This window comes from Tamandua tetradactyla, chromosome 4, assembly GCF_023851605.1.
Source record: "Tamandua tetradactyla isolate mTamTet1 chromosome 4, mTamTet1.pri, whole genome shotgun sequence".
NCBI classification, from domain to species: Eukaryota; Metazoa; Chordata; class Mammalia; order Pilosa; family Myrmecophagidae; genus Tamandua; species Tamandua tetradactyla.
Genome location: NC_135330.1, coordinates 182,749,355 through 182,767,282, shown reverse-complemented (window position 1 = coordinate 182,767,282; position 17,928 = coordinate 182,749,355). Strand labels below are relative to the sequence as shown.

The window sequence follows — 17,928 nt, the reverse complement described above, 5'->3', positions numbered from 1 at the left end:
GTTATGTCCTCAAGGCTCATCCATCTCTTTCGCTTTCAGATGAATTTGGTAGTTAGCTTTTTCAAATCTTCAAAGTAGGTTTTGGAATTTTGATTGGCACTGTGTTGAATCTGTAGATCAATTTGGGGAGAATTGGCATTTTAACTATATTTAGCCTTCCTGTCCATGAGCAGGGAATGTTTTTCCAGCTATTTAGATCTCCTTTGATTTCTTTTAGAAATGTTATGTAGTTTTTTGTGTACAAGTTCTTTATGTCCCTCGTTAAGTTCATTCCTACATATTTGATTATTTTAGTTGCTATTTTGAATGGAATTTTTTCCTTAACTGACTCCTCAACTAGCTTATTGCTTGTGTATAGGAATATTACTGATTTCTGCACATTAATTTTATATCCCAGCACCTTGCTGAATTTATTAGTTCAAGCAACTTTGCTGTGGATTTCTCAGAATCTTCCAAGTATAGTTTCATGTCATCTGCAAATAATGAGAGTTTTACTTCTTCCTTTCTAATTTGGATGCCTTTTACTTCTTTGTCCTGCCTGATTGCTCTAGCTAGACCTTCTAGCAGAATGTTGAATAATAGTGGTAACAGTGGGTCTTTGTTAAAACAAGGAATGATCAGAAAGTGATCAAGGTTAGTAAGGTGACCAGTTAAGTGCCTGGAAGGGTTTGTGATGATGAAGAGTGGTAACTGTGTCTGTAGATGAGTTGAGTTCAGGTTATATAGGGCTGTGAATGCTGGAAAAAGCTGTTTGTATTGGGCACTAATTAGATCTTATGGTGTTTTTATATTTCAAATGACATTGACATGTTTTTAAAAGTTTTATGTTTGAATTGAGGTCCTTTATTTCTCAAAATCTAAGGTAACAGGGTCTGGAGTAGTTTAGAATTGTTAAAAACATTTGTGATGCTAGAGTTGTTCCAGTTTTTCTTTGTTTACTCTACCGAATCTATCCTGTACCCTTTTCTGCTTTGCTTTGTGCTCTGCAGGACTACATCCCCTGCACTGTCTTGCTCTCTGGCTTCTGGGTGCCTTCAGCTGCAACTGGCAGAAGCACCAGCATGTGATTGCAGGGTGGGAGAAGAATGAGGTGAAGGTATTTATTCCCCATGTGCCAGGCAACAATTTTCACAGTAGCTTTACTATGTCCACAGATCCTGCTTGGCAGTCTCTCTTATGTCTGTATGCTTTCACTAATTTCTACTAATACAATTTGCTCCCCTTGTTCTTTCAGGCCTCGGAATAGTAATGGATTCTTGCTGTTGTTTTTCTCTGGATGCTTCACCATCTCTTATTCTTTTCCTTAATCCTCTGTACACTTATGTCAATAGTCCCATCAGTGAACTCTCTTTGGGCTGATATTTATTCTATTTATGTTAAAAACAGTTGCCTTAAGTCCCCTTTGGGGAATGGTGAGAACGGGAAAATTCGACTTCCTCAAATTGAATTCTTGATATTCTCACAAGCAGTGTGGACAACCAAAGCTATAGGCTGAGCTCCCAGTTGGGGTTTGTTCATATGAAACTTAACCCCACAAAGGTCAGGCCTACTTAAAATTAGGCCTAAGAGTCACCCCCAAGAGAACCTCTTTTATTGCTCAGATGTGGCCTCTCTCTCCAGCCAACACAACAGGCAAACCCACCACCTTCCCCCTGTCTATGTGGGACATGACTCCCAGGGGTGTGGACCTTCCTGGCAACGTGGGACAGAAATCCTGGAATGAGCTGAGACTCAGCATCAAGAGATTGAGAAAACCTTCTCGACCAAAAAGGGGAAGAGTGAAATGAGACAACATATCAATGACTGGGAGATTTCAGAGTGGAGAGATTATCCTGGAGGTTATTCTTACGCATTAAGTAGATGTAATGGAGAGGTTGGAGGAAACTGCCTGAATATGTAGAGCTGTGTTCCAGTAGCCATGTTTCTTGAAGTTGATTGAATAATGATATAGCTTTCACAACGTGACTGTGTGATTGTGAAAACCTTGTGTCTGATGCTCCTTTTATCTACCTTGTCAACAGACGAGTAGTACATATGGAATAAAATAAATAATAGGGAAAACAAATGTTAAAATAAATTTAGTTTGAAATGCTAGTAATCAATGAAAGGGAGGGTAAGGGGTATGGTATGTATAAATTCTGTATCTGTTTTCGGTTTATTTCTTTTTCTGAATAGATGCAAATGTTCCAAGAAATGATCATGATGATGTATATGCAACTCTGTGATGATATTGTGAATTACTGATTATATATGTAGGATGGAATGATCAAAATAGGAATGTTTGTGTTTGTTTGGTGTTTTTTTGGTATTTAAAAAAATAAAATAAAAAAGTTAAAAAAACTTACCCGTAAAAAAAAAAAAAGAAAAACAGTTGCCTCCTTCTTGAAATATATCATATTAAAATATTTGCTCAATTTTTTTCACTTTGTCCATTCTTCACCCAGATATACATTTTTATTTTTCTAAAATAATAGACGTGATTTTTAACCCAGGGCTCTTGTTGCAAGGGTTACCATATTTTCTACCATATTTCCTTATGCATATTGATCACCTTTTGTCAGACATTCCTGAGGAAACTCCCATAGGGACTTGCACCCTGGCATCCTCAGAACTGAAAGGAGCCTATTATTTCTTATTGTATATCACCAGATATCCATCATATCCACCCACATACAGCCTGCTTTTTCTTCTATATTCTCTCTTGATGAATGATAACACCATTCCTATATTTCCCCAAAATAGAAATTTTGTGTTATCTTGACTTTCCTTTCACTTCCTTACCCAAATTCAGTTTGTCCTTAAGTCTTATTGCTTGTGCCTCTTAAATATGTCCCTTTTTTGTCCCTTTTGGGTAAGATAGACCTTGGTTTGAACCCTAAGCACATAGCTTTGTCATTTAGGTAAGTTTTATTTAGGTTTTATCAACTTTGTTTCTTTCATTTATGGAATAAAGATAGTAAATCCTGTGTCAGCATTGTTGTGGTGATTATATAATCACCACAGGAGATAATATATATTTATAAAGAACTTGGCCCATATAGGTGTCATTAAATGATAGCTACTGTTATTAACTGATTGTTCTCTAATGCTTGAAAAAATGTGATTGTGTAAAAAGAGCTTGCTCTTTGGAGGTAGATAGACCAAAATTTGACACCTTAGTTGTGTGCATGAATAAGTCATTTTAACCTTTTAGAGCTCTGTTAAATATAAATAATACTTGTAATACTTACAGGGAGTTGTAAAGGTTACATGATCTAATGGCTATAAAATTCTTAGCATATACTAGGCTCACTATATTATAGCTGTAATATTTATCATTACAGTCATATATCATTTCACCTCAAATTTATTACTGTATTCTTAACTAATATCCCCCTGTCTAGTCTTGTTTTTCCTTCAGTACATCCTTCATTAGACTGTCAATGTGATTTTTCTGTAAGAGTGTGCTGATCATGTCACTCCGCCTGCAGAAAGTTCTTTACACGCTTCCTGTTGGCGTCTTCCGTTTAGAATTCAAATTTCTTAGTACAGCATGCAAGGTCTTTTTTGATCTGACCCTTCATTCCATTTTCAGATTCCATTTTCACTCTTAGTTTTAGCCAAACTTATCTGTGTACAGTCCTCTGAAAGTGGTTGTTCACCATCTCTCCCTCTTTAATCACCCCATCTTTCTAGGAAATACAAGTCTCTTTGGACATCCTTTCATGACTGCTTAAGCCTCGATTGGATGACCCTCCTATAACTAGAAATATGTTTTTTCCTGTCATATGATTTATTATACTACATTGTGTTTGTCCTTTGTCTATTTTCCATGAAGCTGAGGACTCCTCGGCTGATCCTCTTTCTTATCTTTGTCACCTCAGCTGGGGAGTTTGTTGAATGGAATTTCAGAAAAAAGTTTGTGTAAATCAGTTTTTTAAGGCTGACCGTAAGTGTAATACCTAGGATGAACTTTACTCGTTAAAGAAACTTTTAGTGAACGTTTCATGTAATGAAGACTTTATTTAATGTAAGTAAACATCCCATAATTTGTTTTGTAAATGTAGGTATTTATATATATTAGCTTTTGTACCTAAGAGGTAAGATTGTATGAATAGAGTAATATGCTATGTAAATTTGAGGGAAAAATTCTTGAGGGTTGGCTGATGTTAGAGTTGTGAAATCAAGTAGGAGTGATACACAATTTAAAATTAATGAATGCTATATGATAATGCTTACATAGAAACCTAGAGGATAGTTATCCTGCCAACTAAGTGCTTCAAAACCAAATCTTGAATTTAGGAATTTATGATGAGATTTGTATCTTGTACTTGTAGAGTTCTCTTTTTTTTTTTTTTAATAATAGCATATTTTAGTAATGGGACATTAATAGAAAAAATCACATTTTACGATGTCATTTTTCATATAATCAGTATGTTTATGGTTATTATAAACATTATTTCAGGGGCAGAATGCTATTATTCACAAAATATTGTAATTTTAAAAAGTTGCTTATTTTAGGACTTCGGTGTTAGTTTACAGGGTGTTAAAAGATCCAAGGGTATTAATCTCTTTAGAACATTATCTCTAGTCGTCTGATGGATGGTGCTGTTTGTGATACCTGAAAAATGAAGAAGTTTAGATTTGATATTCTGTGAATTTTAAAACTCATTTCTATCTTGGAAATAATTTAGGAGAGTGTAAAATGAAACTGGAGAGTAATACAAAGCTCTTCTTTTAATATTAAGTTTTTTCTAAACAGGGAGTTTTGAAAAATAAATGGTCAATACTCTACCTCCTGCTAAGCCTCAGTGAAGATCCACGTAAGCAACCTAACAAGGTAAATGATTCTATTTTAATGTCTTTTAATAGAACACTTAATGTCTTTGGTTGGGGCAATTATACCAAATTTTTCTTTTGTAATTAGTTTTTGTGTTAAGAAAAAAGAATCTAGTAGAAAATAATATGAGGAAAACAGGACACTTGCCTATTTTTTCTACACAGTCATTAGTCATTGAAGGTCAAGAGATTTCTGGTTTTTTTTTTTTTTTCTTTTTTAAGCCATTGTAAATCAGTGGACAGTGTTTTCTTAAGATGTCTTTTCAGAATTATGCTATTACTCCATATTAATGTATGATTAATGAGAGCATAAATTATCAGCTTTCCAGATTTTTACTTTGTGAAGTTATCAGTGCCAGCATAAGTGGGATAATTCTTGATGAATTAGGATTCTCTTTAAGATTTCCTCTGCTTTCGAGTTACTATGAACATCAGTTACTGTTATTGATGATGCCATATACCTTCAATTTTTGTCACGTGTGGTGCTTGGAAGAGCTATTCTATTGCTATAGAAACAAGTACAATAAGATATTCTACTAGAGAAATTTGAATGCTTAGGAAGTTGAATGTAGATGAGAGAGTCACATTAATCTCTAAGGCCTTAGTTTGAGTAATGAGCATTCCTTCATTATATAATAATGCCAAACTTTTAAAAATTATTTGATTTTTAGCTTGCTTGGATTCAGAATAAATGTGTTTAGTTATTGGGCAATGTGAGAGTTGTTAGAATTCAGAAAACTTTCTAAAACTTTATCAGTTTTGACATGTTTCAAAAGTATATAAGAACTGATTTGTTTAATAAGTATGAAATCCAATTACAGAAACAGAAAGGAAATCTGAATATAAATTATCTTTGTTGGTTTAGAAAAAATGTGCTGTAATTTCATATCTCTATATTTCTAATGTGTTTTTATTGTATGTTAAGGTTTCTAGCTATGCCACATTATTTGCTCAAGCATTACCAAGAGATGCTCATTCAACTCCATACTACTATGCTAGACCTCAGACTCTCCCATTGAATTACCAGGATCGGAACACTCAATCCACACAGAATTCTGGCAGTATGGGAAGCAGTGGAATCAGCAGTATAAGCATGTATGCCCTAAATGGCCCAACACCAACACCACAATCTTTCCTTCCAGGGTAAATTCAAGAAGCCTAAACTCATAGATTCTTTAAGTAGTAGAAACAGAAAAATCTTCAGGCTTTTCATCAGGCAGTTTGTGTTCATTGAAAATATCTTTAGTGAATCAAGTATCAGGCAATATTCTAGCCACTGTGTTTGATATGATTTATCTTAGTGTTTTAATCTTTACTTAGAGCCATGTTATAAACAGGTTTTTTTCCCCCACTTTTTATTGTTGGGTTAATTGTAAAGATTTTTGGCCAATTCCTAGCCTGTTAATGAAAATGCGTATTAGTAAAGGACCTAATTGAACAGAGTCTATTATTTTGAGGTGACTGATTTGTATTTCTCTTATTCTCATATTTATCTATCAATGATAGTGTCTTCCTTTTTTGTTTTTCTCCTTGTTGAATTATTTTAAGAAAAACAATAAGTAAAATTAATAAATAAGGCTGCCTTATCCTGCAGTAGTGAGAGCTTTAAACTAAAAATTATAGCATGCTAGTGCATGTGAATTAAGATAATGAATTGCAGGAAAGCACCACTCAAGTTGGTATATATTTTGTAAATTGATATGCTGTCAAATCTAATTATGTTTGGGGGAAATACAGATGCATATTTCTAAATATAGATATACATATATATCTAAACACACACATGTAAACATATGTATGTCTAAACCCACACACATACCCATACACACCCATACACACACAGATGCATAAAAGCAGGTGGCTCTGCTTTTTTTTTTGTCATAGGTCATTCCAGAAAATCACATTAAAGCAGATTATCATAAAGTAAATAGCTTTCTAGAAAAGCAGTGTCCAGGGATTCAACATCAAAGAAATGATGCTTGACACATGAATATAATATAAATCATTTTGTGTTTAATAGAATTATGTTCAAGATGTTAGAATATAGAACATGTACACAATGTACATTGATTATAAAAGGGGTCTAATGGAGTATGACAATGACTCAGTGGCAGAATTCTTGCCTGCCATGTTGGAGACCCGGGTTTGATTCCTGGTGCCTGCCCACGCCAAAAAAAAAAGGTGGGGTCTAATGTTCTATAAAAGACAACTAATGTGTTTAAAAATGATACTCTAGTGCTTACTTCAGTAGCATATATACTAAAATTGGCACGATACAGAGAAGATTAGCATGGCCCCTGTGCAAGGATGACACGCAAATTCGTGAAGTGTTCCATATTTAAAAAAACAAACAGAAAACATGATACTCTATAAATTTATTCTAAAACACATTTTAGCTGAAAGTAAAGAGACATTCTCAGTAACACCTTACAGTTTGGGAGAATTAATTTTTGTAATATAGAAAGGCTGTATAGGGAACTTGGAACTGAAGCAGTCTTTTAGAATTATTTCCTTAAGTTTAGACCTATACCCAAAGACGTAGTTTCAGTAAATGTTGTTAACTTTTTTTCCCACTAAAAAATAGAAAAAAAATAGGAACTGCTTCAGTTTTTTGTTTTCTCTCTTACTTCATTAGTGGATTATAGATAGACCCACCAATATTACACTAGTAACAAATCGAGGCTCTGCCACTTGGAAACAAGAAGTACAATTGAGATTATTATTCTATTTCATAGTCAAAGGAAGTAGTAGTTTGTTGCAGTTAGCAAAGCATATGTTATTAGAAGCCAACTATTAGGTTCTTAGATTTTGAAAAAGCAGCTTTAATGTAGCCTCAACTTCAAAACTATCTTGATCTTGGATGTACTTATAACTTAGATTTTATGTGGTTGTATATTTTTTAAATAGTTGAAAATTACTTCGTTTCTTTTTTTTTTCCGTTTCTTTTCATAATGAGTATGCTGAAGGTAAGGAGTTAGAGGGCAGGAAAGAGGTATAATCTTACAGATGTTTTTTAACTTGTTTGCTCAATAAAAGTAAATGAAAGGTGTTAATTTCAAAATTAAAATTAGTAATCAATTTCAAAGGTGGGTAGCTGGGTGAGTAATGTATGGTTGGTAATAGTAAAGAAAAGTCAAATAGATTTAAGATTTAACTTTTTGTGCTAAGAAATATGTTTAGAAGGTAGTAAAAAGATCATTGGCAGCGCTCTTGTGTTCAGAGCCTTGGATGAATGAATCCAATTTGGCATTTAATAAAAGAGACTAAAATTAAAATGTTCAATTTAAATGATAGGCTGAGAGGTCTGGAAGTTTTCAAGAGCCTTAGAGCTGATTGTTTTTGATATATTTAGTTAGTATGAAGTCATTATATCACTTATTTCCGATTTTTAAGTTTATGTAATTTAAATAATGATATAAAGATAAGTTTCTAGAAACTTTTTTTGTCTTTCCAATGAATAGCATGATAATTTGAAGTTATAAAATGTTGTTTCATTCTTTTAGACAGTCTCATCAAGCTGCAGGAGTAGGAGATTGCCTTCGGCAGCATTTGGGGTCACGGCTTGCATGGACTTTAACTGCAAACCAGTCTTCTTTACAAACCACTACCTCAAAAGGTATTCCAAACACTGTTTCTCGCAACATGACAAGGTCAAGGAGAGAAGGGGATACAGGTGGTGAGTAAAGATGTATTTTCAAATAGCTTTTCTTTTAACATTGAGCACTAATGCTTCTTTAATTTTAAAATACTAATCAGAGAATCCCCACTTAAAACCTTTTGGTGGTTTCTTACTGTTCTTATGATGAAGTATAGAATGCTCAGCATGTTCTATGACACCTTGAAGAGTCCAGCTTTATCACTTCACGTCACCATCCCTTTGCTCTTTGAACTCCAGCAAGAAGCACTGTCCTTTTATTCATCATCTCCTTCCATCTTTTGAGTCATTGTCCATATTGTTTGTCTTGACTGTCTCTGGGTCACTTATTTTCTTGACCTTGTCATATACCCTTTTTCTAATTTTTATTCTGCCTTTCTTCCTGGGAAAACCTCTACAGTCTAGGTTAGTCCCCCTGCTAAATAGTATACCTTCTTCTACCAAAATCTAAGTTCCATGAAGGTAATCTACATTTCTGTCTTGATTGCTGTGCCAGAACCTATCATAGCATCTAGAACACTGAAGAAACTCAATGAGTGAATACTTCGTTAGAAGTTTTAATACCTTGTTGATTCCAAAGGGAAGTTGTGTTTTTTTTTCCTTGAGAATGTTATGAATAGCAATGTTTGAAATGTGAGTATCCTAAAAATAGAATAATAGACTTAATTATTGGTATATAATCTCATAAATTTCTCTAGATCTTATCTGTCCTTGTCCAGAATACAAAGATAATGGATGTCTTTTTGGACTAGAGCATATCTTGGAACCCTGAGCCTTTTGGCACATTCACCAGTATCTAGAGAATTCAGGCTCTCCCTGTGTGTAGCTGAAATTTGCTAGCCTTCATCTGTTCATAACAGCAAAATCATTGCATCATGTATGATAACTATGAGTTTTTAGATTTAGAATGCTAGTTTCTAGACTGAGTCAGAATGCTTTTCTCTGCTTATTTCTTTTTTATTGTTGTGATTCCTAACCCAATCACTGCATGCAAATATGTATTCTATATAAAGCTAAGAGATTTTTTTTTAATCCACTTTTGAATTAATCCAAAAGAAGGCAAGGAGGAAGTACAAAGGTTGAAATAACAAGTGGATAAATAGAAAACATACTGAATAAGGTAAATTTAACCTTAAATGTGTCCACAGTTACATCAAATACAAATGGATTAAGTATTTCATTTCAAAACAGTTTTAGAAAAACAAATCCTATTAAAAAACTGCTGTTTATAAGAGCCATATTGTAATATAAGGACACAGATAGGTTGAAAGAAAATGGATGGAGAAAGATAAATCACACAAATACTAAACATAAGTACCCTGGGTGGTTGTATGAATATCAAAGTAGACTTCAAGGAAAGGAGTATTACCAAGGCTATAAAGGAACCTTTTATAACCATGAAGGGGTCAGTTCCTTAGGAAGACATAATAATCCTCAAAGTATATTTGCCTACTAACAGAGCTTCAAAATATACAAAGTGTAACTGACAGAACTGTAAGGAAAAACAGACAAATCTCTAACTACAGTTGGATATCTCAGCTTTTCTGTTTAGTAATTGACAGGAGAAGCAGGCAAAAAAAATCAGTAATGATATATAAGATTCAAACAATACTGTTAAGCAACTTGGTATATTTCATATTTATAGAACATTACACCTAGTATCTTTGAAATACACTCCTGTACTTTGCTTCTGACTGTGCTTGCTTGACTTTGGTTGTATGAATGCTGATCTTGAGGCTATACATTCTGACCATGTTTCTCTCTCCTTCTGTCAGTGCTTGGTTTCTGGGCATTGCTTCCTCATCTTTATTTTGGTTTGACTTAGCTGTTGATGAAAAGAATTATGGAAACCAAAAATATATTGTCTATACCATAACTCCTTTGGAAAAAGGAGGAGTATTTTAATACCTTTTTCAGATAATTGTGGATGTTCTTTTGGATACTACATAAAAACTCAACAAACAGTAGTTTCTGAAAAGTTTGCTGCAATGTGGAATCAGAAATCATAACAGCAAACTTTTTTGTTTTTTTCGCATGGGCAGGCACCAAGAATCGAACCTGGGTCTCCGGCATGGCAGGCGAAAACTCTCCCACTGCGCTACCGTTGCCCGGCCCATTGTGACAAAGTTTTTGAACTCTGTTACATTACAATAATTGTTCTGTTTAGCACTTTGAAAAAATCTTTTACCCGTGCATAATTTTGTAAGATTGTTTTTGGTCATTTGAAAAATATTGGTCCACTGAGTTATCCAGATATTCCACATATTGACACATTTTATTATACAGTATTTAAAAATCACTTAAGAAAAGTCTCAAGTATTGGGATACTGTCAAGTTCATGGTGGTAGATACATATTCTCCCAAAATTCTAATTTTTGCTTGAAAGCTTGAATTTTAGTTCTGGCAACAAATGTCATTTGTTTTTCTTGAAGTGAGAAGCTTACTTTTGAGAAATTATCTCAAAATATCTGATACATACCTAAATCTGAACAACTATAGTTTGTCAGTCATTCAAGTAAAAATAGTGTTCTCTTAAAAAAAATGATTAGCTCAGATTGTAATTCAGATGTGTAAGTGCTTTTCTTGAAGACAGTTATTGTACTTTGGTATACAAAAGATATGCTTTGTGTGACCTTATTTCATCATGTAGAATGTTAGAAACATAAACTGGAGTCAAGATTTATAACATTTGTAATTTTTACTGCTTCCTTAGTATATTCTTCAGTGAAACTGACTTTTTATGTTTGATTTAAAATTGTGAGTTTATTGTGGTGAAGAACACAACTACTAACACAGTTAGTTGTCACTGCCTTGATTTGTGCTAAAGCACCAGATGTTTTACCCACCATTGCTTTAAGACGTTTAGGTAGGACATTATCTTACCTATAATATCTCCATTCCCTTTTCAGAAAATCTTTGTTTCTTTCTAACTTATTCTCTCTCTCTCAATACTCTCTTTTTCATTTTAAGCTCATTATTCAGTTTGGAAATTTTGCTCTGGTGGCAATATATAATTTAAAGCTAATTGTGTTATAGAGTATATTTCACCTTAAAATGTATTATTTAGTAAGTTACTCTCTTTTTAAAATCATTTTACAGGTAACGTGGACATTAATGAATCAACTCTAGTAAGAGACATTTTATACGTCTTCCAGGGCATAGATGGCAAAAATATCAAAATGAGCAATACTGAAAATTGTTATAAAGTGGAAGGAAAGGTATAGTAACATAAATTATAGTTTGAAATATTCTGATAGAGAAAAAATGTCCCTAATACCAGGTAGTGAACTTTTAATTTGTACAATTTATTAGAGTAAGGAGGTTTTGGTTTACAAAATTGATGATTCCAATCAACTTATGCTATTCAATTCTGGTTTATATTTCTTTGTACAGCTTGTGGCTTATGCAGTTTTGTTATAGGGGCCCTCTTTGTAATCAATACTTGCTCCTTTTTACTTCCATGGCTGATAGGCTATTCTTTTTAGCTTATATCTGCATACTTTTAGAATGATGTTGGAGCTTGGTACCTTTGCCTTTGATACAGAATTCCAGATAAGGTTTTTTGTTTTTGTTTTCATCTTCCAGAAATAAAAATGAAGAACCTCCGTTTATTATACCCCCTTATTTACTTGATAGTGTTGCATAATAACTTGTGTATCTCTTTCACAAATTTATCAGGGTTACAGGCTGTCTTTGCTCCACTGAGGTTAAATTACAGATTCTGAGTAAGTCACTCTGTACTGGGAGTGACTTTACAGAAGGTTAAACATTTACACTGGGATGTTTTAAATACCTGCCTGTCACGTGATGTTTTCTTGTTTCCCTTCTCATTGTTTTCACTTTAATGATGATATACTAATTAACTTTAACTTTTATGTTTTGAAGACTACAAGTTATAATATCAAAAGCACAAATGGTCAAACAGAAAATAATTAAAATATTACCTTTGATTTTTAAAATTTTAACTCAATATATTTACTTTTTAGGCAAATGTAAATAAATCTTTGAGAGATACAACAATCAGACTTGCTGAGTTGGGATGGTTACATAATAAAATCAGAAAATACACTGACCAGAGGAGTTTAGACCGCTCTTTTGGACTTGTAGGTCAGGTATGTCCGTTATTACTAGAAGAACATTTGGGATGTCATTAACTTTGGGAAATGCTTAATCTATTTAAAATCTTACTGTGAAAATAGTTCTTAAAAGGGTTCTTTTCAAATAAAGAAACTTTGATATTAGACAACTGGGGAACAAAAAAAGAAGGTGGGATTTTCAGAATCCAAAAACTTGTAGAGGAGGCTCCCAGTCGGCACAGATGTCTGAGGAAGTGACCCTGCCCAACTACTACTGGTTCATCAGGGAGTTGGAAGAGGGACACTGCTGGAACCCAAACTTGTGAGGGGGAAACACTCCCAGTTGCTCTTGGTTCCTCTTATAGCACAGTGAGACTGCATTTGGAATGCTCAAGGAAGATAGAGATTGGCTTAAATGACCATTGCTGGGACAATGCCTCTAAGAACAGCCAGTGTCAGAAAGGAGTCCCATTTCCCTTCCTCCTGGCTATATAACCCAACAAGAAGCAGCTGGCAAAGCAGACATTAAAATTGCAGAGTCCCAATCCTTTTCAGTGGTTAAGCAGCACGTGATTTTGCCTTCAGCTTGACCTAGAGTGGTAATTATTTCCAGTGAACTCTCCAAAAAATTGAGTGTGAATTACAAATAAACTTTATAGGACAAGCATAGCATAAGTATTGCACTCTAGTGATGGCTTTGAAGTTAGCCCATGGATCAAATTTTGACTCCATTCTTTAATAGTTACTTAGTTGCCGTTAGTGTTTTCATATGTAAACTGGAGATAATAGTATCTGCTCCATAACACTGTGAAGATTAAGAGAGAATGCAGTTGGTGCTGTTGGTATAGTGCCTGGCACTGTTTTTTATTAATTTTTTTTTTTTAACCATCATAATGGATTGGCTTTATTAGATCAGGATGCCAAATTCTTGGAAGACATGCTGTAGTCTCCTTATTTTAATGCAGATGTTAATAAATAGTGACTGACTTTGCTCTTGAATCCTTTTTCATATTGAGATCCATTTACCATTAACAATCCAGTGGCTTTGCAGGTTCAGTGAAACCTATTTGCAATCCCTCCAGCAGCGGGATGTGATTTCTATAAGTCTTGCTCTTTTTTCAGATGAGATTGTTTCATCATTTCATAGATTTATCCTTCCCGTGTGAAGTACAAATTTTTAGTATCGTATTTTAAACCTATTCTCTCATTTTCTTCTGAGTCTTGTTAACAGTCCTTTAAAAAAATTAGGAAGGCAAGTTTTAATTATCTCCACTTACAAATATAAAAGTTGAGCCTCAGAAAGGTTAATTGATTTGTCCAAGTTCCTGTGACTAGTAAGTGGAAGAAATGGGGCCAGAGTGATTTGTAACTTCTAATCTAAAGCTCCATCACTTCTACTTCCATTTCCTGTATTTCAATAATTATTTTGTAATATCTTATTACTGAACAAGTAACTATTTAGTTTATTAGAAGAATTATGAATGCCTAGTTGGGATAATTATGAGTCTCAGGAATCCCTGGGATAGTCCCAATTTATGCCCATCTCTGTGTAATATTAATCCCATCCCCTTTCATTGTCAGAAGTGCCCTGACTTGACATACAAAATGGAAAAAAATCTTATTTATAAAGAAAGATACTGCTTCCTAAGTAGAAGCTTATATGTGTTTTTTGTAAGCAAAGGGAAAGAATCTCAGCTAATTAAAAACCTTTCATCTTGAATGTATAGGTTTTTTTTTTTTTTTTTACATGGGCAGGCATCAGAAATTGAACCTGGGTTTCTGGCACAGCAGGCAAGAACTCTGCTACTGCGCCACCGTGGCCCACCCCATAGGGTTCTGAAATAAACATAATTCTATTATTTCTGTGATATACTGCTTATAAGCTGACTTATATGCTTTTTGTATGTATTTGTATTCTATATTATAGATAATAGGGTTATTTCTAGGGTTCCTTAGGTTTTTTCTTTTCCTTTTTTTTATTTTTTAACTTTTATGTGCTTGCGTGTGTTTCTGGGTGGTTTTGTAAAAGGTAATGCTATGCTTGAAATGATCCCACAATCCTTTCTCTATGAATATTAAGAAAACTAACGTAAAATTTAATAGGCATTTCCTTCCTCCCCGTACCATGCCAGCCCTGTGTCAGAAGCTTTCCTCACATATCTCATTTATTCCTTCCTACTTTTGCCCTCATTATGTATTTTAGGAAACAGAACCCATAGATATATTGAGTGATATTGAGTGATAGAGATATTGAGTAACTAAGGTGATAAATCTAGCGGAAGCACGGGATTTCATACCAAGTTCTATCTGATTCCAAAACCCAGGGCATTTCATTGCAAGTCTCATTATTGATTTGTTCTGTTAGTCTGCAAAATTATTTTTATGTTCATTTTATAAGCTTGTAAGGATGAAAATATCCAGGTTAGTCTCAATCCACAAAACTTAAATATAATAAATATATACATAGTCAATATATTGATTTAAAATATGAAGTAAAGTAATAAGCCCTGCATAGTCATTTAAAAATAACGTCTTATCTTTGCAGGCTTTATTGTAGCATATCTCAGGAGACTCTGCTGAATATCCCTTGTTTTGTATCCTAGAGTTTATACCAGAAAGTTATTGTCAGAAATATTCCTGATCTTTGAAGTACATTTTGACTTCTGAAACAGTCATTTTGATTGGAAACTTTTTCATTATATTAAAATTGGAAATGGCTAAGATGTAAAAAAAAAAAAAATGTTTTTAATAATGTGGATGGGGGAAAACGTGTGGTAAAACAAAAAAAAATTGAAGGGCAATTGGCATAGGGTTGTCAAGTGTTTAAATTTTCCCAGTTAAGAACATCAAAGAAAATTTTATTTTAACTCCACAAAGTTAGAAGGGATGTAATCTTATAAAATAAGGGATAATTCTGTAAATTGGCTTTCATAAAGCCACTTTTGGCTTTATGAAAAACATACTACATTTTCTTTATTTCTCTCCTGCAAAATACATGCTTTTTGTCCTAAGGGAAAGCATTTCCCTAACATTACTAAAATATATATTGTGGTTAAAACTATTAGTGGCAGGAACCATTGAAAGAACTAGAACTTAAATCATGCTGCTCTTCATTTGAAATTTACCTAAAAGTAATGAGCGACTCTACATTTAAATGGGTTGATATGTAATGAATATATTATATTTCAGATATACTTATTCCTTTCCATACAGAGTTTTTGTGCAGCTTTGCACCAAGAACTCAAAGAATACTACCGATTACTCTCTGTTTTACATTCCCAGGTAAACGTTTTTGTCTTTATTTTGATTTCTTCATGGTGTAAAGTGTTAACAAAAATTACAGCTATGTAGAATATTTTGCATTTCTTCATACATATGTTACTTTTAAAGGACAAAAATATTTTTGATAATACTGTTTGTCAAGTCTGGATAGCTATATCCTGCTGTACCGTAGAGCCAATTAGTTGTTAATTTTTAGGATTCTTTCTACCATAATTAGATCACCTGTAGCTTGAGAGGACTACTGCTTTCTCAAAGGGAAGTTTGTGCTTTATTTTTATGAGAATGATCACTTCCTAGTATTCAGTTTATATGGATTAAGAAATGATGTGACATTTAATTACTGGTACTTAAACCTAATATTTTTAATTGTTTTTCAGCTCCAGTTAGAGGATGATCAGGGTGTAAATTTGGGACTTGAGAGTAGCTTAACTCTTCGGCGTCTCCTGGTTTGGACATATGATCCTAAAATAAGACTGAAGACTCTTGCAGCCCTGGTTGATCACTGTCAAGGTCATTTTGTATTTCTTATGCATGTATCTCATAAATTTGCTTTACCTCAAAGCAGTTTTTAGGAAATACTATCTATTTCTGTTTTTGTACCCTGCCCTTTTGTGTCCTTTTAATAGCCATAAATATGTCGATTGAATACAGATTAATGGATATGAATTTACAGGGAAAATAACTAGTTCTCAGTTTGGTTGAATACTGATACTTGAAGAAGCTCATTTCATTAATATGTAGGAAGGAGGAAGATGTCTTGCTGTTAAAGACTTTCCTTTTTTTTGTGATCTTGGTGGTATAACGTTCATTTATTGATATTTCTTTGTTGCTTACCTCTTAACAAACAACATTTCCTAGAGTTTCACTTTTAGCTTTCATTCCTCCTGAGGCTATAGTCCATGTTTGTCTTTTCTATCTATATATTAAGCAGTTCCTTATTTGCGTATTTAATTTATGCATCTCCTGAGCCCTAGGTCTCTGTTGCTAGTTGCCTTCTGCACATTTCTTTTTTTTTCTTGCTGTGTTGCTTTGGCGAAGAACCTCATTGCCTTTTCTCCTCATCTGTAATATTGGGATGCTAATCATAGTTACTCCATAGGATTGGTATGAGGACTATAACGTGATATGAAAAGCAGGTAGTCTGGTGCATAGTCAGAACTCAATAAGTGTTGGCCATTATCATCTCAATTGAATGACTCACAAGTATCCAAAAATTCAACATATTCTAAAACTAAGTTCATCATGCCATCTGTGCCTAGCCTCCCCTCTCTCTTGGCACTCCTCAAAAATGGAAAGAAGTTGAATGCAATAGGTAAATGTCTGCCTTTTTCCCAATATGGCACTCCCCCATAATTGGATTTCTGCCAGATTCCTTGGTCTTGTTCCCAGTCTCCCATCTCTTTGGATATCCAGTTAGCCACTGAAGTTCTATTACTTTTAACTCCTTCATATATCTCAAGTCTCTGCCTTTCCTTGACACTGTTTAAACCATGCTTTTTATATATCTTCCCTGTATGTGTTATTTTACTAACCCTTTAAAATCTGTCTTCAGTTTCACCCACCTTCGATTTTGTGCACACATGCCAGAGGAATCTTATTAAAATCAGATAGTTTATCCTTTGCTTAAAATCTTGCAGTTATCTAATAAAATCATGACTTAGAATAGCATAAGAAATCGTTCACGTGCATATATTTTTAAACCTGATTTTTGTTACTTCTAATACTTCGTATTGCACTGTTTTCCCAGAACATAGAGTACTATTATCTTCTCTTAGAGCAGGGTTTTTCAGACTGTAAGTTGCAACTATTAGTGTGGGTTGTGAAATCAGTTTAGTGAGTGGAGACCTACATATTATACCAAAAAATAAGATAAATAAATGAAGAAGAAAAAAGAAAATATTAAAGTATAGATATTGTTTTGTAAAACTTTTATTATATGTATTTGTGTATATTGGATTGTAATATAAAGTGTGATTCTTGATGTGCGTCTCGGTTAAAAAGGGCAAAAGCCATGTTAACTCAAGATATATAGTGAATCAAACTTTTTGCTACTTAAATACTCCTTAGCAATCATGAAAAGATGAGTGGCTTGCACAG

The 17,928-nt window shown here is 33.7% G+C and overlaps 1 protein-coding gene and 1 non-coding gene across 5 annotated transcripts in view; both read left to right on the top strand.

Moving 5' to 3' along the window:
• Window positions 1-17,928, top strand: part of TUBGCP3 (tubulin gamma complex component 3) — a 149,411-nt gene that overhangs the window by 22,573 nt on the left and 108,910 nt on the right. For all 4 annotated transcript variants that reach the window (XM_077158703.1, XM_077158701.1, XM_077158700.1 and 1 more), the window contains exons 4-10: window positions 4,742-4,819; window positions 5,744-5,961; window positions 8,322-8,494; window positions 11,573-11,691; window positions 12,460-12,585; window positions 15,763-15,831; window positions 16,209-16,341. In XM_077158703.1, the coding sequence (XP_077014818.1) occupies window positions 4,742-4,819; window positions 5,744-5,961; window positions 8,322-8,494; window positions 11,573-11,691; window positions 12,460-12,585; window positions 15,763-15,831; window positions 16,209-16,341 (916 nt within the window). The remainder of the gene's footprint in view (window positions 1-4,741; window positions 4,820-5,743; window positions 5,962-8,321; window positions 8,495-11,572; window positions 11,692-12,459; window positions 12,586-15,762; window positions 15,832-16,208; window positions 16,342-17,928) is intronic.
• On the top strand, window positions 7,054-7,160 carry LOC143681790 (U6 spliceosomal RNA). The gene has a single exon (XR_013174849.1). It is a non-coding gene; the product is annotated as a U6 spliceosomal RNA (small nuclear RNA).